The sequence below is a fragment of the Pimephales promelas genome, chromosome 25, assembly GCF_988280905.1.
Source record: "Pimephales promelas chromosome 25, fPimPro1.hap1.1, whole genome shotgun sequence".
Lineage (NCBI taxonomy): Eukaryota > Metazoa > Chordata > Actinopteri > Cypriniformes > Leuciscidae > Pimephales > Pimephales promelas.
In genome coordinates this window covers 22,394,904-22,417,438 of record NC_142793.1, presented here as the reverse complement: position 1 = coordinate 22,417,438, position 22,535 = coordinate 22,394,904, and the positions used below count along the sequence as shown (strand labels likewise).

The following is a 22,535-nucleotide window of genomic DNA, read 5'->3' as shown; positions in this document are numbered from 1 at the left end:
CCTCAATAATTGACAGTTTAAAGGTGAAATAATCCAAATGACAAGGCAGAGAAAAACAGTACTCCGTCAGTTTAGACATAAGAAGTAACCCAGAGCTTTTGATTATCAGTGTATTCCTTAGGCAGTAAAAGTGCTCAGTTGTGTAGATGGAATGTTCTCCAAAACACAATTGATTTCTTATTTAATGCCATTTTACCCAACATCATGTCACCTTTAACCAGATCACATATTGTTTTCTTTGTTTTCTCTTTGTAAACTTTAGGAAGAGATTAGGTGAGGTGGATCTTTCGGATACCAGAAAGACACAGTTTAAACGTTCAACAGACTTGCTTACACCAGAAAAAAAAGCTCAGTCAGGTAACTGTACTTTACGTTGTAACACTCAAATGAACTAGTTTTATTCAAGTAAAAAGAAAAAAACAACACTATTTATTATATCTGATTTAATGTGACTACAGGTTACTCCTAAAAGTCATTTTTAAGTATCAGATCAGGTAGAAATATCTATAAGGTAACAACTGCACCTTTTCATTTTTTAATTGTTTAAAAATTTCATGACTTTTCCCTTTGTCTTTCCTCAGTGAAGATGAAATTATCTCAAGATAAAATGTCTCAACAACACTTAAGTAGCTTAAAATGTGGGAAGATTCACTCAGACAGATCAATGAAATAACATCAGTGGGGCTTTACCTTTGGTTTTGCAATTCAATAGTAAACGGAGAGGCTATTAACACCACAGGACAAAAGCACAGACCCTCCACCTCCTGCAAGAGACAAACGAACACATTCCACAAGCAGCAGGCGTCTAAACTTGAATGTCTTATCTTATTGCACATGGAGCAGCTGTAGAGCTGAACTCGGGAAGTAATGATGAAGTAGATTTTTAATCTAGTTTTTAATTACTTAACCATGAACCAAAATACTTCAAAGCATTTGAACTCCTTAATGTTGGAAGAAACTTTTAGGAATATGCTTAAAAAGCTCAGTTGAATTGATCAGCAATTAAATTTGCATCTGATTCGTCAGTCTAATTCAAACATTAAATACATTTTTGTCTTTTTGAATGATTCATTTCAAAACCTGGCTCACAAGACTCATTGTGACTCAACTCGGTTGAAAAAAGGAGCTTTTGTTGCCATTATTTTTGTCATTTTTTTTATCTTATTCAATACAACAAACTCATAACTTGAGTAAAATATGATTTGTTTTGCTTTTTGCACTCTAGATTCAAGCAGTTCAGGAAACAATGCTGCATGGTTTGTGTAATGCAGGTGGCATTTTTAATTTTACTCTTGCGTCCTCTAGTGGACAGTCAGAGTTGTACATTCCCTATATGACATTGGCATAAACGTTAAAGAAAATACCACTGTAGTCACATTGACTATTTTAACGATGTCGTGGCCGTCAAGTTTCAATCCCCCAAGAAGCCTTTGGACTAGTACGGAGGAGTGATCCAGCTCTCAGATTTCATCAAAAATATCTTAATTCGTGTTCCGAAGATGAACGAAGGTCTTACGGGATTGGAACAACATGAGGGTGAGTAAATACTGACAGAATATTCATTTTTTGGTGAACAGTCCCTTTAAGAAAAATATCAGATAAAAAAAGGACAAAATTGGTGGATGATGATATCCAGTTTGTAGCACTAGATTTAGCAAACCCTTAAACCAGGGTTTCCCAAATCCGGTCCTGGAGGGCCACTGTCCTGCAGAGTTTAGTGCCAACCCTAGTCAAGCTCTTCAGAGTCACAAGAAAGTTGCAGGTATGCAAGTTTGATCAGTGTTTGAGCTAAACACTGTATGACAGTGGCCCTCCAGGACCGGATTTGAGGAATCAAGATCAAAGAACTGCCTTCATCCCATAATCGTAGTCCTAGGCAGTTTTGTCCTGCGTTGCCTTCAGCATTCTCCCATGGCAAACACTAAAAAGGCTTCCTCTAATTTTGAGGATGGGAAACCCTTGTAGGCTTAAGTGGAACACAGACCATATTTTTCCACTTTATCAACAATAAAGTTCTTCAAATAATCTGCCTCGTTCTGGAGTGCCTCCAAATCTTTCATCCTTTCCTCTTTTTTTGCAGTTGCATCCAGAATCCTTTTCTCCAAGTCTGAAACACAAACATTTCACATATGGAAATCCATTAAACTCAAGGTGCATACTGCTCTGTTTTGATGGTATTGTACCTTCAATTTTCTTCATTTTATCTTCCACATATTTAGCCAGCTTCTCTGCCTCCATTGTGATGTTCTTTAGACGTTCATTAGCCTCTTCATTAACATTCTGGTTTGTGCTATTCAGTTTTAATTTTTCAAACTGCTCTTTCAGTTCCTCAAGATCCTGTAAATGTAGAAAAGCAATCAACTCTCAACAGGACAGGTTAAGGTAAGCATCTTTCCAGTTACTATGATTATACTTTTAAACAGTAACTATGTTTGTACATCCAACATACTGCATATTTACATAAAATATATGTACTTAGGGTTGTAAGACTTACTTTGTCGACATCTTTGGCACTGTCGAGAGCTGCATTGGCAGCATCTTTGGCCTCCTTCCCCTGGGCTCTGTTCATCTCTGTCTTATTCTTCAAGGCCTGGATTTCATCCAGTAACTTTTTGGCTTGAGTCGAATCCAAATTATCCTCAATGTTTTTCAGTTTAGGTTCAGTCTAGTTAACATTGATGAGAACAGTTTTTTATTAACCCTCTGGGGTTGTTCGGCCCAAATGGACCCGAAGAATTTAAATATATATATATATTTTTTAAATCACAGCTTCCTCGGAATGGTCCGAAATTTGGTGTCTTTGTTGGTATTTGGTATTTGAACACCCCAAAGAATTGGGGACAGGGTGTGAATAGTCTAAGTGGTTGTAAAAAAAATAGTCACACTTGGGGTGTTCAGGTCCAAATGGACCCGCATGGAAAATGAATGGAAAATTGGCAAAAATGTGAAAATACTGAGTTTTTTTGTGCGTACAATCTACAAATCAGCCACGATCTTGAAAAAAAGCACACAACAGTGAAGGAGTGAATCTATAAAACATCAAGAGTGCAAAACAGACACATCCAGACACACACACACAAACACACTTTTATACACAAACACACCAAAAAATTCAGATTATAGATGTGTTTTGCATTTTTAAAATGCTCAGTTTGTCCACCAGATGGCATCCATCTCATTTCAAAAATTGCTTTGATGAGGCCTAGGCTTGACTCTAAAATGAAACACAGCTTTAAAAAAAATTTTTTTTAAATATTTTTTTTAAATAGTTTTTCTATTATGTTCAATGGGGGGAAATTTTTGTCATGATTATTGCATTAATACTAATTATTTATTTTTTTTATTTTTTTTGAAATTTTCTCAAAACACCAAAAAAAGAAAAGAAAAATATTATAAAAAAAAACGAGTAAAAAAAAAAAAATCATGATTTTTTTTTTTTACTTGTTTTTTTTATAATATTTTTCTTTTCTTTTTTTGGTGTTTTGAGAAAATTTCAAAAATGAATCCCGTCCTTTGGGTTCATTTGGACCCGAACACCCCGAGTGTGACTCTGAAACGAACAACCCCATAGGGTTAAGCAGTATATTGGTGATAAAATAGGTGATAACACTGAAAGCAAAATAAAAGAAACTGAATTCGTATTCGTTTTAAAGGGATAGATAGATCACACAAAATAAAATGGTCTGACGTTGTGGTGTTACACCATGCAGGTCTAGATTGACATGATTGACTAGGAATTAAAAGATTCCTTAAACATGCATGCATTGCATAGCAAAATAAGCCATTACCTCTTTAACTTTGCCACTGATAACAACGTTGTTTTCTTCAGCCTCATCCAGATGATTGACTATCTTGTCGTGGAGCTCTTCTGTATCATTCAGTGCTTCCTCTATCTCCCTCACATCAATTGCCTCGGTTCTGTTCCTGGTTACACACCAACCAAACAGGATAAGTGATGCTGGTGACCACAGGTTTAGCTTTATAAAGCACACTGAAATAGTAAAAAACTACAGCTGTGAGACAGACTTCATTACTACAGCCTCACAAGATTTCTTTGGCCCTCTCCTTCAGGTTTTCTGCAATTTTGGCTTGTTTTTCTAAGTGCTCTAGATCATCGTTGAAGTCTGTGATGTTTGCCAGAATCTTCTTGATGCTCTCAATCATGTCCTTGATCTCATTAGGTGACTTGGGCAGCTGAATGGACAACACAGCATTGGCCAGTTTCTCAATGTCTTCTGGCCTCACCATCTCATCTGTTAAGGTAAAACACTCAACTAAATTGACATTTTACAATGTACATTTTACTTAACTGTAAATGTAAACTAAAGTAGTCGTTTAAATCTTAATATTCCTCATGTCACACCGACCCAATCTATAGGATTTGGAGGCATTTGACAGAATTAAGCTGTTTACATTTTATGGTCAGCTGATAGGCTCAATTGAAGGCCTGTTCACACAAACTAGATGTTTTGTAAAGCACAAGTTTTCAGCAATTAACTTCCTCAATTCACATGATCGAGGAATATCAATGGTACTTTTTGACACTTTAATTGTATGAAAAAGAGAAGTTTGGAGCTCTGTTTTTGTGCTCCACAAAATGAAGATACTACTACTGATTTGTCAGAGAGTGACCTGAGTAGATGATAAAATAACTACCCAATTACTTTTTCTGACTGGATATGATCAAAGACCAGGCTAGCTTTTACCAGATTTGTTAGACGCAGTACCTCCTAGGTAGTTCTTGAGCTTCTCTATGAGGTTCTTGGTGTCAATCTTTTCCTTCTCATATTTGTTCTTAGTCTGATTAATTTTATTCATCAGCTCCTCTGCTTGATCTTTGATGTAATTAGTCATTTTTGAGGTGTTCATGAGCTGTAAATAGAAAAGAAAACAGAATGAGGTCTACATGTGAAAAGACAAGTTGTTTTTCAGAAGCCACAATTTCTTTCTTATCATTTTAAGTTCCTCTAGATACCCTAATATAGACACTTTGAACTACAAACCTATTCAAAAAATGATAAATAAGAGTATGCAAGAGTAGGAATGTCCTGGTAAGTTTTTGACATGCCTTAGCATCATCTTCTTTGAGTTTACTGCGCAGAGCAGAGATGTTCTTCTCGGTCGCATCTGCCAGTTTGGAGGCATTGAGGCTGATGGGTAAACTCCCTGTACAGGCCGGTCCCCCGCACATCCCACACAAAGCTCCACCACATTTTGCTTTCTCACATTCTACATCACCTGGAGCCCCACAGACCTACGGCAGAAAGATTTGTCACACCGTGGATTTATTTATTTTTCTTAATTTGCAAAACCCCAGTTTTACTCTTCAATCACCTCCTCGTTGAGGTTGGCAACGCTCAGAGCTTTCACTTTCCTTTCCAGCTTATCCATTTCTCCTATACGACACTTAGCAAGCTCCAATGTGGCATTCTCTCTTGTCTTCCTGGAGGCTTCTTGGACCTTTTTAGCCGTTTCCACTTTCTTCACGCTGTCGGTGAATTCGTCGTAGAGCTTTTTAATCTTATTCAAAATATCTGAAAAAAATACACACAATAGTTGCATAGTAGTGACCTTAACTGAAGTGTTATATTGATATTGTTCACAAATGATATGATTCAGCCATAACAACTTGTCATATTGGTATTCATTGAGATTTAACAGTTTTCACACACAAACCATTAGCCTTTACGTCTGTCACTGGGACCTCTTTTGCCTTCTCTCTGAGATTCTTCAACAGCTGATTGAACTCAATGCGGATGTTGGCGATGTCAGTGTTGAGAAGTATGGTTGGATCAATAACGATTATGTTTGGGTCAATGGTCTCCGTTTCATTCCTGAGGAGTAAGTAGAATACCAAGATATAGGTTTTCATTGTACAAAGACTACTGTATACATTCCCTCCAGTTGTACATGTCCTAAAAAAAGTGCTCACTATAACAATTTCCTTTGATTCCTTTGACTTTGATTCGGTGGCAAGGGTTTTTCACTAATCTGTAATATTTTAACAAAATTAGTGCACTATTTTCCCTAATTTGTTTCTGAAAAAAAAAAAAACATTAACTACATTTCAAAAAGTATTTTTTCTTCATTATGATATCACTTAATGATTTCACTTAATGTCCCCCAAAAATATTGAAATACCTAATGCGTGCGAAGAGCTCTTCTAGTTTTTTAAGCTCATCCTGAGCGGTCATGTTAAGGAGGCTCTGCAACTTCTCCAACAAATTCTCTAAGTGTTGTAGATCAGATGGAGGCCGGAAGTCTTCAGGGCAAGGCATCATAGTTTCAATCCTCTCAGCATCTAGTCTAACGTCTGAGACGATTTTCTCCCAGAGGTGATAGCAGGCATGGCAGGGTTCACAGGAAGGGAAGTTGGTGTCGTGACCCGGGGCACAGTCATCACAGAAAAGGCCCATCACCCCTGGCTTACACAAACACTCACCCGTGTAAGTGTCACAACCTGGAAAAATGGTGCCCTCCATGTTACAGTCACAAGCTGAAGGAAGAATGAGATCATTTTAAGTCGGCAGACAGTGACTTGGGAGAGAACAAAACTCTTCATATAATCGCTTACATATGCACTGTATATCTGGGTTTCCAAAGTGATTCGGGCCACACTCGTCACATTTTCTGCCTCCATACTCTGGCTGGCAGAAACACTGGCCTGTGATCTGGGAGGACATAAAGTGTAGGCGTTGAAGACCTTGGGATGAGATACTTTTTGTGAAAAGTGTATTTATTTTATGAATTATTATGTTAACACAAGATGCAATATTGACCTTGTCACAGACATAGTTGAGAGCATGTTCTGGGTCACAGTTGCAGGGCTCGCACCCAGACTCGCCATCCAGGTTCCAGTATCCATCCGCACACTCATTACAAAGGGCTCCTTTCACACCTGTTCGACATGGGCACTCGCCGGTTTCCTGGTCACAGAAACAGGGGCTTCCAGCTGGACACTTTGTGTCATCTGTGCCTCTCCGGTCACAAGAACACTCTTAAGTATACAATAAAAACAAGACAATTGTTGTTTATGAAGGTGTTTTAGTGTTAAATGTTAAAATAAAAAAGGAATAAATATCTGTTGCCAAAATTTTATGTAATTTTTTAAAGTCCCCTTGTGGTGAAAATTAAGTTTTTAATGTTGTTTATAGTTCTATGTGGTGTTTTTACCATTTGCAAATTCATTTCAACACAATTGCTGAGTATTTTCTCATTAAACTGCATTAGGAAAAAAAGACATGGACACATTCAGCCGATTTTCTGATATTTAGAGGAATCTCAGTAACCAGAGAGTTTCTTGTCTCATTGACTTCCATAGTAGGAAAATATATATACTATGGAAGTCAATGGGACCAGAAACTCTCTGGTTATTGATATTCTTCTAAATATCAGAAAATCTGCTGAATGGATTCGAAAACAGTGAAGGAACCCTGAAGGAGTTGTAAAATGAGCCTATTTCCAAAAAAAAGTGGAGTATCCCTTTAAGTGGAATCCGCATGTTCGTTTGGCCGGAAGCTAGTTATTTTACTTTATAAAGTTTTAAATATGGATATATATTTTTCTTTTATGATGGATAGATCCACTTTTTGGACTTTAAAACATGAAACAGCCATTCACTGCCATTATAAAGCTTGGAGGGGCCAGGACATTATTGTATATAACTCAGATTATATTCGTCTGAATGTCATGAACACCTAGGATGACTTGAGGGTGAGTAAATCCAGCCCATTCTCATCCTAGTGCGTCATATAGTGACACTTTTGACATTTCGTCTAAATCCAACGCACATGGCACCCTTTAGCGTCAATATGAGACGCAGATATACATATGGGCCAGAAGGTGCCTCCTAGCGGTGTAACACTAAACCTACCATAACCCAACAAAGCTCTGCGTATGTTATATTGATGCTAAAGGGAACCATGTGCGTTGGATTTAGACGAAATTTCAAAAGTGTCACTATATGACGCCCTAGGATAAGAATGCGTTGGTACATCATGGGTGAACTATCCGTATAACATTAAAATGTATATGTTTACATTCTGGGCCACATTAACAGTTTTCTCTTTATCAGCTATGTATGGGACAAAAAGTTTTATCGCATTGTCCGTCCCTTTTGCAGTGTCTTTGTTTGCCGTTACAAAAAGGAGCCATGAAAAATTGATGACTTTCATTTGAGTTTGAAACATTTTAAAACCTGTACCTTTGCAGTCTTGAGCGAATGCATTGCCATAGTATCCAATTTTGCAGCTCTGACATTGCGGCCCTTCCGTGTTGTGTAAGCAGCGCAAACACTCGCCAGTCACAGCATCGCATGATTCCCCATCTCGGGGATCAATGTTATTGTTGCAACAGCACTCCTCGCATCGGCCACCCGGCAACCTCAGGTCACCGTAATAACCAGGAGCGCAGGAGTCACAGCGTGGGCCTGCAAGAGAAACGGTAAGATTTATAAAATCTTTTTTTTAAAACAGTGTTGTATAGAGCCAGACCGATATATCGGCAGGCCGATATTATCGGCCGATATTAGGCATTTTCCAAACTATCGGTATCGGCAGTTATAATGGCCGATAAATGAACATTTCAAAAATAAAAATGGACGAAACACGCTTGAACCATGTCATGAGTGTTGGAGTTGTATAGTTTGTCCACCAGAGGGCACTCTACACCGTTCCTGTTGGAAACACTCGTTGAGATGGTCACGATACATACATTGCTTGAATAACAATTAAAAGAACATTCGCATCAGTTCTCTTAACTCAAATAAGCATGACAAAATTTGTGACTATCATGTCCAGTTTTGCTGCTGTTAAAGAAGTCGAGAGTGAAGCGGAATTAGCTAGTAATAGTTACGTTGCGTTGTAACAGTGTAGTTGACTGTCCTTTTAACTTTTGACAATATGACTGAAGTATTTCGAATTTCTTTAATAGCGCGTGACAGTTATAGCAATGGGACGGATCATCTCTCCTTGGCCTGTTATATTGAAAATGTATGTTTTACAGTTTGCAGTATAACGTTATCCATTGCTAAATTATGGCTCATCATTTTACCTAACCACAAAGATAGCTAATGCCACTATCATCAGTCTGTTCTGTTGTGACAATAAAAGAAACAAGTTTCTTTTTAAAATGCATTATCATATTATTTTAGTTAAAACTCAAATAACTACAAATAACTAACGTTAGGGAAATCTGTTAATGTTTTGTTTCGCGCTTCTGAAATAAAAAAATATCGGCCGATATATCGGAATATCAGATTTTAAAACCAAAAAATATTTGTATCGGTATCAGCTTTCAAAATCCTTTATCGGTCGGGCTCTAGTGTTGTATCTTTAGTTCCCTAACTATACGTTACATCAAACAGGTTACTGGAAGACTCTTTGATGGTCTCGGAATTGCTATGAATGAAAGCGTGTACAATGACCTGTATATCCAGGCAGGCATTCACAGTTTGGGGCTCCAGAGTATGGATCCTTCCTGCAGGAAATGGCAAAGAAACGTCCACTTCCATCCACATCAGGACATAAGCATGGCTCACATGACTGCCCAGACACAGGGTCACCAACATAACCATCTTTACACCTGGAACAGAAAAAGACCATTAGCATCTAAATTCCAGTCAATATTATTTATTTTGATTGAAACAATTTGATCTCAATATCCTCTCTTGCCTTTCACAGTTTTGTCCCGTGGAGTGTTCCCTGCAGTCCAAACAGTCTCCAGTGATGGGGTCACATATGTCAGCCAACCCGTTGCATGTGCATCGTCTGCACTGCGGAAACCCATAGTAACCAGGGTAACATTCACCACAACGACGGCCAGTTACTCCATCTCGACATGGGCACTGGCCAGTTGTCTGGTCACACAGTTCAGCGGTAGAGCCAGATGGATCACAGTCACATGCTAGAAAGTTCAATGAAAAATGGATAATAACATTCACAATTCATATGGGTTTTAAATGTTTATTTTCAACATGTTTAAATTTAAATTGTATAAAACTAAACCTGAATTATATAATGTCATAAAAGATCACAAAATCTGATATTGTAAGAGAACTTGTTGACCTTATGATATCAGGACAGTAGAACCACCTGGATATTTTTTTACTTAATGTCCCTTAACAGGGTTTCTGCAGGTTTCACAAAGTCAAATTTAAGACTTTTAAGATCTTTTTAAGACCATTATGAATGAAATTTAAGACCTATATATATATATATATATATATAACGTACAAAGGAAACGCAGAGTCTCAACATTGTAATTTAATTTATTTAAACTGAACATTCGTCGAAAAACAGCACGAACGATCCCGTGATTTTGGAAATTAGTTCTGTTTCTGTTTTTATAAAATCCCCTTTTCCAAAGGGCCGTTTTATCTTTCCCGCACATGAAGGATTGAGTGATGTTAGAGTCCAGAAACATAGTTTGAAACAATGTAGGACTGGTATCTTGTCACTGTGTGGAGAAACCAGAGCACAATAACACGAAACTCAAAACTGATTGGCTGTTGCATGTTGGTCTATTTTGTAGTCGCAATACATTGAATTATATTTGAACTAGCAAAATAGGGAACTAAAACCACGGAATAAAAAAACAACAACTTTCATTTCAATGGACGTAGGAAAATTAAGACCCGTTTAAAATGAATTAAGACCTAGAACATAATACTTTAGAAAATGTAAGACTTTTTAAGGCCTTAAATTGTAATTTTGAAATTTTAGACTTTTTAAGACCCCGCGGAAACCCTGCTTAAAAATAAGTCCGATTAATTCATGTCAACTTTAAAATATAGACAGTCACAACGTGAGAGAATATGGCTTACATGAGCAGCCGTTGGGTCCAAGCCCGTACGTCACAGGAGCACAGGAATCACAGCAACGGCCAATAACATTAGGTTTGCATTGACACTGTCCACCGAATTTACTGCATGATGAGCTGAACGCTCCAACTTGATGACAGTTGCAAGCTGTTGATTTACACAGATACACATAGTATACATATAGTAACATGGAATAAAATCTTATGTATATCAGTGGTGTACTTTTAGATCCTCACCCACTGCACCATTGTGAATAAAGGCAGACATGCTTCCAATATGCTTCTCACATACTTCAGAGAGGGTTTCCTCTCCTGCCTGTGCTCCCAACTCAATACAGCGGTATTGCTGAAACTGAGATAAATATGACTGCGAACAGAAGTTTGGGGGGGAGTCCACTTTGGGAATGAGGCCCAACTAGAGTGAAAGTGAGCAGGGGTAAATATATGAAACAAAAAGCAGTTTGTTTAGTAGTTTTCTATTTCATAATTTTCAATGATTTGGATTGGTTGAGATCTTACAGAGTCAATCAGGATGTATGAGCCGGTCTGAGGGCCTGCTCTGTGCTGGTTTCTAAAAGTGACGTCCAAATGGTGTTTGTTACCATTGTTGAGGCACACTGGAAGATCCAGAGTGCCTGTCCTGAATATATTAAAAATGTTATTTGAGTTATATGGTTTTCAGAAACTGAGTACAAAAAAAAGGGTTAATTGATTCCAAAACAATATTTGACACCATTGACTAACAAAATTTCTTGGTAAGTGAACAATGTGTAAGTAAACTGGTTGAACTCTATACCCTTAGTAAACTATCACTCGACATAAACCTAATAATATATCCGTTAAATACTTGCAAAAATAAACCCAACAAAAATCTTCTCACCTTCCAGAGCCTGGAAGAGTAAACACTTTGTTGGATGGGTCATACTGACAACGTCCATCCCCTGATCCAAGTGGGAAAACATTCACAATAGCTGTCCAATCATCGGTGGACTGCAAAGGTAAAGTTTAGAAAACATAAATGTAAAATGGACCAAAACATTGATATTCAAATATTGATTGAAAGGGCTGGCTGACCTCTGGTTCATAGCGGACAACTACATAGTAATCAAGAGTTGCTGGTATATTGCTGACTGTAAATCTGAGTCCTGCCCCATCCTGAACTCGCACAAAACCTGGTCCAGTCCAAGTGACAGACCGATCTGAGACACGTTCTCGCGGGATGATCTGTAGGGGTGAGCCTGGTTCAAACGGGATTGTCCTCTGCATGCATGGGAACAACCAAGACAATCAGATTCAATTCTGTAGCATTATAACTTGGACAGTTTGTTTATCTGTCATTTCAAGCTTCACCTGGCCTTGTCTTCGTCTTCGTCTTTTCCGTATCTCAGGTTTGTACACCACAACCCTTCCATTACTGATCTTGAAGTCATAACCCCTCTCTCTGAAGTAGTGCTCACAGATGGGCAGGGTGAATTGGGGGTTGTATGGGGTCGAAGATGGCTTCACCGTTTGGGGTTCAGGTTCTTTATTAGGTATTGGGGAGGGTTTTGGAGCAAGGGGACATAGAGGGAGCTTGGCTGGTCGTTCAGGTATCGGTTCTGGGAGGACTGTTGGGGCCTGAATAAATGGAGAATTTGCCGCCTGTGGAAGTAGAAAAGTATATAATTTTTTTTCTGTTAAATCAAATATAAACTTTTAAAATTTAAAGATTATTTAATGACAGTAAAATTATGTGGTGTAACAATGAAGTAAAAAGTAATAGCAAATTCCTGAATAAATTTATTTTTAGGTAACTTGACATTTCCCAGCCTTAACTCAACTTGCCTTGTCATACAAAGGTAAAATTATCTTTATTCAGATAAAGATAACGAGTCATGGGGTCTCTTCATACTTATGAATGAATAAAGTTGCAGTGGCACCACACTTTTCATTCCATTGACTTCCATTCATATGTATCCACCACTATCTCACGACCAATTCGTACGAATTCGACGAATGATTAAAAAGTGTCTAATTCGTACCACCTCACTCGTACGAATTTGTACGATTTGTCTAAACCCACGTGATGGTTAGGTTTAGGGGCGGGGTAAGGGGTAGGTCATTCGTATGAATTCGATTCGATTCGATTTGATTTTTATTTAAAAGGGACCATGTGCAATTAATAACATAAATGTAAACATTTGATGCATTACACCAGAGTTCGCCTTAGGCTAATTTACATCTGCAGTCCCCAGGCACAAATAAATACAGATACATACAGCACAGATTAAAATATCAACATTATTCAAGAATATGTGGCATATCAAACATAAAACATCAAACATTCTTCAAGAGCATATAACATGTACTTAATGACCTCACTAACACGCACACACACACTAAAATCACAACATACAACGGTATGTCCACCCACAACCCCTCGTAAATTCATACGAGTTGGCCAATTCGTAAAATATGTACGATTTAGCAAAATCATACTAATTCGTACGAGTGAGGTCATATGAATTGTTACGATTTAGCCACTTTTTAATCATTCGTCGAATTCGTACGACTTGGTCGTGAGATCGGGTTGATGTATCCAAATGCGGGAGATAGGAAATGTAAAATCGTATGAATTTGGTCGTTTCAAATTCCAAGTGTGGTGAACCCTTTCCAGCGAATTCATATCAAGTGAAGACGTGTGACCAAAAGAAATGGCATGACCTATTAGCTGAATTAAAATAATGCAAACTTTAAATTTTTAGGATTGCGGCGTTGCAAAACAAAAGAGTAGATTGCTTATTTTTTATACTTTAGATGTAGTATATGTTGAATTATGTGTTTAAAAATGTCATATTGTGACCATTGCAGTGTCTATAGAAAAGTTGGACAAAGTCAAAGTCTAGTGTGACTGCAAATAATTAGTACAGAAATCACATCCAATCTCTCACCAGAGGCACTGCGTTCTCAGCCTCGTAGATATAGAAATCAAGAGGAGCCAGGAAATATCCAGGGGCTGGATCACTACATTTCTGGCCCACCATGTTAGGCCTGCATTCACACTGGCCATCCACAGAGGAACATCTGTGTGAACAGTATGCACTATGTCTTGTAAACAGTTAATCAGAGGTATGTGGTTTGCTGCAGAGGTAAGTGGTTTGCTGAGAATCTTACTCGGGTCTCAGGGCCCCTCCAACGTCACAGTCGCAGGGTAAGCAGCCATAGACTGTGTTTCCCAGACCCCAGTAACCTGGCTAGGAAATTGGAAATCATGATAGAACATTATAATTTTCAAGCATTTTCAATGGTTAAGTTTAGATACTGTGGTCTGATAGAGATGTTCAGCTCACCAGACACTGGTCACACTGTGGGCCGTAAGCAAAGTGCTCACAAATACACCTTCCTGTGGTCCGATCACAAGGGTTGTCCGTGCGTATCGTTCCCATGAAATTACACCTGCACACTGGATATGTATACATTGATGAAGGAAGACCTTATAAAAGTTCAGGCGAATGCATACATTTTGCAAGTTGGTGAACAAAAAGAGTTTTAGATATTCAAAACTCCCGACCTTGCGACCTCGCATCCCTGCAGCTGCTGAAAAAACCATTTGATTACCAGTTTAAGGTAAGTTTTACATGCTGGGACCAGTATTGGATTCTGGTTACTGGCTACCCCAGATCAGTTTTGCTTGAGAACTGCATGACTATGCTATCCCGATCACACCATGTTCGTTCATTGCCCCGCTTAACCGTAAGTTCGAATTTTAACTAGGTTCAAGGTTCAAGGTTCAAATTTATTTATAAAGCACATTATAATACAACAGGAGTTGACCAAAGTGCTGTACATACGATAAAATAAAGTAAACTGTACATAACATGCTGTACAGAAGATAAAAAAATAAAAGGAAGTAAAAAATCAGTGATTCACAAATAAATTCTACGCCTTTCTATGGACATCACAACCTCTCAATAAAAATCAATTTCACCAATACGTACTCAACTATTCAAACTCACTTTTACAGCTCCGTAAATTCCCATTTTGTAGTTTAATGAACACTCACACTGACAGCCGCTTGGGTCGTCCCGGTTGAACCCGTAGAACCCAAACTTGCAGCGGTCACAGCGCTCTCCTTCAACGTTCTGTTTACACACACACTGGCCAGTCACTGGATCACACACACCACCGTCCACTGAGCCATCAGGATCACATTCACAAGCTGGACATTGAATAGAACAAAATAAAGACATTTTGGAAACTTCTAGAAAAAAACAATATAAAACATTACAGAATTCCTAATGGTTTTAATGGTTATAAAGTGAAATGTATTGGTTTTAATGGAAACTGTAATGGTCCTAGTAGGTCTCTATTGGTAATTTGCTTTCTTCTATTGGTGGCATGTTTTGTCTTTTTCTCTGTATTGGTTTTAAGTGAAACTGTGATGGTCCTGGTAAGTCTCTATTGGTAATTTGCTTTCTTCTATTGGTGGTATATGTTTTCTATTGGATACCATTAAGGACCAATAGAACACCTTTGAAAATTATAGGTTACATGTTGGTATCTACTGGACACCATTATGAACCATTAGGACTCCAATAAATTTAGTGTTTCCTTTGGTTTGATAATAATGATTAAATGTAGGCTATAGGCTAGATACAGTTTTTAAAAACTGGTCATTGGTCAAAACATTGGTCCCATGTGATTTCAGGTTTAACAGCTCTTGTCGGGAGTGATCAGGTCAAATCCTGACCCAAACACATTGCCCTAACCATTAAATATATTCAAATAATGACCAATACAAATTTGTAATGGAAACCATTAAATATGTTCAAATCATGACCAATACATATTTGTAATGGAAACCATTGAATATATACAAATCATGACCAATACATGTTTGTAATGGAAACCATTACAAATCAGAACCAATACAAACTGTAATGGAAACCATTAAACATATCATTACCATTACAAATTTGTAATGGAAACCTATACAAACCAATACATCCTAATAGAATATGGTCCAAAACACACTACATAATGGACACCATTTTGTAATGGTTGATGGTTTGTAATGGTTTTGAAGTGGAAACCATTACCATTTCTGTAATGGTTTCTAATGTTTTTTTCAGCAGGGCTTACTTCCTGAAGTATTATTTTAGAGGACAACAGTGTAAAACATACAGTGTAATAAATTATTTGTAAGTCTAGAAGATTATTTTCACTCACGTATACAGGCATTGGGGTCGTCCACAGAGCGTTGAGGGTCCTGGTAGTAATACGGCCCACACAACTCACACTGAGATCCTACACGGTTATTTCTGCAGTCATCACACACACCACCACTAACCCCGCCAGTGGCCAGAAAGCGTGCTGGGTCAAAGTGACACTTCTCTGAATGGCCATGACAGTTACATCCTGAAACATTAAAAGAGGAGTTACATGTACTCCTAGTGTGTTTTAATCCGTGTGCCTATATTTTATGTATTATTATCTCATCTTTAATCTATAATAATATAATAATAATATGAACCAAGATCAAGAACCCAAGCTCGCTTCACAGTGTAATACAAATACAAGCTAATAAATACAAATGCTATCTGCTAATGAGACAAAACAGATGGAAACAAGCATACACTTATTGACATGAGTCAAAGAAAGACATATTGTGATAAAGTATGTTGCAGATAGAGCTGAGGAAGTGAAGAACAGAGAGTAAGGATACTGATTTATTGGGCAAGCTTGAAAATATGAGTTGATCTATCAATTGTCTGGCCGAGAATGCTTACTTCTGCAAACATCTGAGTCTGTTTTTCCCCCTGGCCTCCAGGGGGCGTCATGGTAGAAGTCTTGACAGAGCTCACAGTTGTACCCTGCGGTGTTGTGTTGGCAAACACATCTACCGTGAACCTTGAGCAAAAAGTCGTGTCACAATTATTATAAAGCAAGGATAATTTCTTTAACCAAAGCTACTAATTTATGATAAAAGAAAACAGGCTCAGATAAAAGTAGAGCAAACCAACTGAAGCATGACAGGTAGTAATTATAGTTATCTACCGTAAAAAGAAAATTGTATATACATATTTGTACAGAAACAGGCTAAAGAGTAAAGAATGTGACTATACTTAAAAAAATTCCACAATTATAGAAATAACAGAATAATAATTCATTACAATATGTCAACACGATTAAGCTTTCTCTTAGCTTTCTCTTAATCAAAAGGCAACAAAAACTATAAATGTGTGTAAACAATTTGATATCTTTTTGTAAATCTGTACTACCCCTGGGAAAATGTGATGTAAGGAATGTTCATGTAAACTGTGCAATTGTTGAATAAAAAAAAAATAAAAAAAACTTTGACAACATGAAAAAAATAATAATAATAATTCATTACATTTATGTAGCGCTTTTCTCTGTACTCAAAGGGGGTAATCTCCTCAAACACCACCAATGGCTTATTATATATATATATAAATGAGATAAATTGTTGACCGTAAGAGTACATCAAATTTATGTCCATGGTCGACAAAATTTGACAGAATTTGGATGAGAAGAGTTCAAAATATACTTTTCATGACTGCAATCTGAGCACAGTGTGAGACATTAAGATATCTTATGAAACTGTAAAGAAGATACATGAGAGACCATATGGGGTCTAGAGAAAAGTAATGCCTCCATTAATCTCCATTTAATTCCACTGCTGTCTAGGAGAAACAGTTCAGACATCAATGAGGACTCATGTGGTTTTTCTTTCTTGCAGGAGTATGCTCACCATGCCAGGCTCACTGAAGGTGTCTCCACGTGTGCCGTCCACGGGAACGCACTGACTGGCGTGGCCATTGCAGAAGCAGCTCCCCCGAACGACCATCTCATAGAGGGCATAATAATACTTCTCCTGTGGGTTCCTCCTCCGTCGCGTGAGCAACGTGTCCCCCAGGGTGATCAAACGGGTAAAGTTTACTCGCAGGTTAGTCAGGGTGATCAGTTCTGAGGACCATAAGAAGTAACTGATATTGCTTGTGTTTCATGATATAACAGCATCATATCTGTTATTGGCCGATATTAATATTTTTTACCAATCTCAAAATGAATTTCTTTTTTTTTTTTTACTTTACATTACAAAGTTTTGACTTCTAAATTAATTTGAAGCATTTCATTTTAGTTTTTTTGAATAATTATTGGCTTATCTATTCTAATATACTTGCATCGCTAAATAATCTGGGTCCTGAAAAAAAAAAGCCCAGGTGAGAACCGATGAAACAGACTGTGATATGACATGTTTAAACAGGGTAAATTTTCTTTAAAGTGATTTTTTTAAAATGTGTCAAACACACTATGAGCTCATCATCTAGATATCAAGGCCTTTCACATGTTGGACATGCCTTTAGGCATCATCCCGACTTGACATCTAAATTACTGTGTTATTTCTAAAACAAACTTCACATTCAATGAGACATGAACCTTGTATAGTAGAGTCGTATGGATCATGGATGTCAAAACTTGGATCCAAAGCTTTTAACACCACCTGGATGGAAAGCACAGTAAGAATTATGTGTGTTAAATGTAAGTCATTGGATCATTTCTGAATTGCTCTGAGACTATACCTCTCCATCGGTGGATGGCTCTGCCCCAGAGTAGCGACTGTCACAGATGAGGTCATCAATACTGTCTGCTGGCTCCTCAGAGACGCCGGGGAATGAGTTGGCACAGTCCTCCGCGAAGTAACGGAAAACCTTCCAGGTTCTCCCAAAGTCTTTTGACCTCTCGACCAACATGGCAGCAGGTCGGAAACTCTGTTTGAGAGCGTGTTGTCAAATAGCTTGCTCAATCACATGCGAAATATAAATTAATCAAATTATTTCAATAAGATCTGTCATATGGGAAGTGTTGAATGTACCTTGAATGTCAATATCAAATGACTAAACTGAAACATTGCTTCCAGATCCAACTGAATGCTGACTTCATGCACACCTAGGATTTTAAAATTAAGTCTAAATTCAGAATACCAGCAGAATTGAATGACAAAAAGTCCATTAAGTTCATGCAGAGAAGTTACGCACCATTCTCAGACTGCCACCACCTCATCTTGCGTTCGGGTCGGAAGGTGGTGATGATGTTCTCTATGCGGTGGCTGTTGGGATTGTGGGGGAGATTGTAGGGGCTCCTGGAGTCACAGGTGAAGCACTTGCGCTCATTCTAAATTTTTGAGATAAATGGCGATAGTGACGATTAAATGGCAGTATACAATTTTAGTGTGATGTACAACGAAATTTAAATGGTTCAGCACTTTTCATTGGACTTTTATGGCTGGTCAATAAGCTGAACTAGAGAACTGAATCAGATTCAAAAAATGAATAATTCAGGGTTTCTCGTACAACAGTGACTGCGTTTACATGCAGCCAAACCCGTTCGCGAACGGCCATGTAAACACCGGCAAAAACCCGAAAAATGCTCATATCCCGGATTTTAAAAACCGGGATATTATACCTGGGGTAGCCCTTTTGTAACCCAAATTTTTGGTCATGTAAACGCGTATCAGAATATCACCATAGTGATTTGTGTTCTGCGCATGTTCTATTCGCAAGGAATCTTGGTCTTTTGAGTAGAGAAACTTCTCGGCGCATACAAAAATCCGCGTGCTGTATACCGGAAGTAAACATGGCGAGACCAGGTGAGACACAGCACAGCATACTTTTGGAGCGAGCTCAGTAACGTTACCAGCATCTAAGCGCAAACAAACCGATCGCTATCTGCCCCGAACTATTCATTATCCGCATGCTGCTCTTGTTGTTGTCTTTGGATACAGGAAGAAGAATCGGAAATGACGCATTTTGCGTCTTAAGGTTGTCCGTACGTCCAGACTCTAACCGCGCGTCAGCGTTACATCTAGATATTGCATTTCCACAGGAGAAACTCTCTCTGCTCACGCATGTAAACGGGTTATTCCTAATGTGTCAGAAACCCGAATAGTGACCTTAACCCGACCATAACCCGAAAATTGGCTGCATGTAAACGTAGTCAGTGTAGCTCGCTGCTTGCTGTTCAACTACCATAAAACGATGCATTGTTTGAGAAATCAAGTTGCTGCCACGACTGTTTCCCAAAACCATGATGGTGACTTTGGTTGCACATTTGGCACATTGTACTTTATGTTAGCTTGGTTATAACTTATTTTGCTCAAAGGCATGATCTGTGGAAAAGTCTACATGCCTTACTAACAAGAAACTATAGGCCTACCTCTAACCACAGCTCAAGAGCTGTAGGTCCAATCACACAACTTTACGATGACGTTTGCGATGATGTTTGTTGGAACTATGGTTTCTGGAAACAGTTGGACTATGTTATGAATGGCAAGGTAATGACAGATCTTCTATATTTGGCACACCAGATTGTAAACAGGCTCAACTGATGTGTTGAAAAGATCTGATTGAGATTGGACATGACTATTCGCCAAGGACAGTAAGGGCGGATGCCGGATGGCAATATTTTAAGCGATTAACGACTTACATTTCATACTATTCTACATACAAAACCAGTGAAAGGTTTCAGAAAGTTTTGTAAAATAGTGCATAGAGTCTTATAGGCTACATTTATGGGGTTTCTTTGGAGCTTGACAGACGCAGTCCTTATTCAGTTTCATTATTTTACAAAGACCCACCGGATTTTCTTCAGAAAAAAGGGGAAAAAAATCACCTTTTGTGTTCCATGGAAGAAAGAAACTTCTAAGGGTTTGGACCAACATGAGAAAATGATCCAATAAAGATGGGATTTTCCAAGTGAACTATTCCTTTAAAAACTTCATGCAGCTGGGAGTAAGTCACAGAAGCTCCTACAGTAATGTATTATTCTATATAATTAGTGTCTCCTGGCAAAAATTCAGAAGCGTTTTCTGAAGTAAGGCAGAATATTGTAGGGACAATGAGGGGGGATATGCAAGGTTTACATCTTAGTTGCGGGCATGTATGAACAAGAGCTGTCCATCACATTAATAATCTGATTTTAACACCTGAAAAACCAACCGAAATTCATTCAGGATTTTTGCAGCTTATTTTATTTATACTGTCTGTTACTGGAAGCACAATTACGGTGGGCTCTTCGGGACAAGAAAAGGACTATAAGTATACAAAATGAGTGTTAAATGACACACCCACATACCAGCTTTATCACCTGTATAGACAGGGCTGGAGGTATGGGGCGGGAGGAAAGGGGAATATGGAAACAGGCATAAATTAGTCTCGTGACAGAGAAGAGGTAATGACCTATACGACAGCTCAGGAAGGCACATCAGAACTTGTCTGTAGTATGTATTACCCAGGCCAAAAAAAAAAAATGTAAAGAAGTATGCCGTCTCTTTTATCTTAGTGGGTGCTGAAAAGGGACCATTTTGGGATGGAACTGTATTCTGGGTAGTTTGGATAGGGAAGATGTTATGCAGATATGTTTGAGAAATAGGGGCTTCACTGTACTCAGATTCCTGAGGGAAATGTATTTTCTTCAGGTTTCATAGACAAGTATTTTTCCAAGTTTCAAACGTGTAGTTTAGTACCAAATCCCAGAGAAGTCTTTCCCTGTTTAATCCTTCTTTTTTAAAACACTTCCCCCTCATTGACATTCTGACTCCTTGAAGTGTCGCTATTTTTACAACTGACCTCCAGGTATCCCAGGATACAATAGTTTTGAGGTCCGTAGAGGCCACAGGTTGAAGAAGCAGTGAGTTGGGCGGCACGGCCCACCATGAGGTCACCGAGGTTAGGATAACACGAATTCCCAACACATTCGTCCTGGAGGCGGACTGGAGCTGCTACCACTACAAATCACAAATGCTCAGTTATTTCAGGTTTCACATAAACTAAGTTAGCTGGATTTTGATGAGTCATCCTATACTACATTTTTTTGTCCAATCAAATGCTCTCTAGAATCAGAATGCCCCTCCCATTAAATTAACCCTATAGTCCATGCATGTTCACTTCAATGATCACTTTATGGTAGTGTACACGATAAAGATGACAACTATTAGACTTGAGGTTACTGACTAAGGTTTTGAGGTGTGAAAAAGCCAACATGAAGCAGTGTTTAAAAGGATATCCACCGTTTTTTTTTTTTTTTCATATTAAACTAAATATTAAATTTTTCATATTTCAAATTATTCCCTTAAGACGAGTTGATACATACCTCTGTCGTCTCAATCGCTCTGGCGCGCAAGACACTTTGATAGCACTTAACTAGCCCAGTTCATTCAATATGGGCCAAGCAGAGAAGTGACCAAACATCTCCACCGCGTTTTCCTGTTTAAATACAGTTACTCGAGCAGTGTATCTCGACCTAGGATGATGACACAAAATAAAACGTTGCACTTTTCTAAGTGTGTAAAATGGATAACTATATTGTATGGCGGAATACCACAGCAAGTGCTTGGGAGCACTTCGACTCGGCGCAGTAATATCATCACTCGTGAAAAGTCCTCTCTCACTCTCCGAAGTGATGATATTACTGCGCCGAGTCGAAGTGCTCCCAATCATTCCATTTAAAGTTTACGTTTTAAAGTTTTACGCAACGTTTTATTTTGTGTCAGCATTCTTGGTCGAGTTACACTTGTGTAACTTTTTTTAAAATAGGGAAAACGTGGAGGTGTTTGGTCGCTTCTCTGCTTGGCCCATATTGAATTAACTGGGCTAGTTAAGTGCTATCAAAGACCCCATTTACACCTGGTATTAAAATGCGTATTAAAAGTTATCCGG

At 38.3% G+C, this 22,535-nt stretch overlaps 1 protein-coding gene across 1 annotated transcript; it reads right to left on the bottom strand.

The window, feature by feature from the left end:
* Positions 1-484: 484 nt before the first annotated feature.
* Positions 485-21,590, bottom strand: lamb4 (laminin, beta 4). Its single transcript, XM_089127722.1, has 33 exons — positions 21,447-21,590; positions 18,858-18,993; positions 18,695-18,768; positions 18,402-18,590; positions 18,259-18,322; positions 17,570-17,784; positions 16,587-16,707; positions 16,027-16,215; positions 14,861-15,016; positions 14,148-14,260; positions 13,972-14,051; positions 13,749-13,881; positions 12,169-12,459; positions 11,893-12,078; positions 11,699-11,808; positions 11,338-11,458; positions 11,056-11,233; positions 10,823-10,966; positions 9,672-9,903; positions 9,425-9,582; positions 8,204-8,428; positions 6,780-6,997; positions 6,575-6,671; positions 6,142-6,496; positions 5,677-5,834; positions 5,335-5,534; positions 5,069-5,254; positions 4,728-4,872; positions 4,046-4,253; positions 3,789-3,924; positions 2,495-2,665; positions 2,184-2,337; positions 485-2,107 (listed from the first exon to the last, which is right to left on the bottom strand). The coding sequence occupies exons 1-33, from the start codon at positions 21,531-21,533 to the stop codon at positions 1,968-1,970; spliced, it is 5,370 nt and encodes a 1,789-aa protein (XP_088983848.1). The 5' UTR covers positions 21,534-21,590; the 3' UTR covers positions 485-1,967.
* Positions 21,591-22,535: the final 945 nt, after the last annotated feature.

Bases quoted from the DNA above. Each gene is read 5' to 3' on its own strand.
- lamb4 (XM_089127722.1), bottom strand. From the start codon at position 21,533: ATGGTGGGCCGTGCCGCCCAACTCACTGCTTCTTCAACCTGTGGCCTC. The intron at 11,809-11,892 runs GTCAGCCAGCCC...TTACCTTTGCAG, and splicing joins TTGTCCGCTATGAACCAGAG to TCCACCGATGATTGGACAGC. The intron at 11,459-11,698 runs GTGAGAAGATTT...TAATATATTCAG, and splicing joins ACTCTTCCAGGCTCTGGAAG to GACAGGCACTCTGGATCTTC.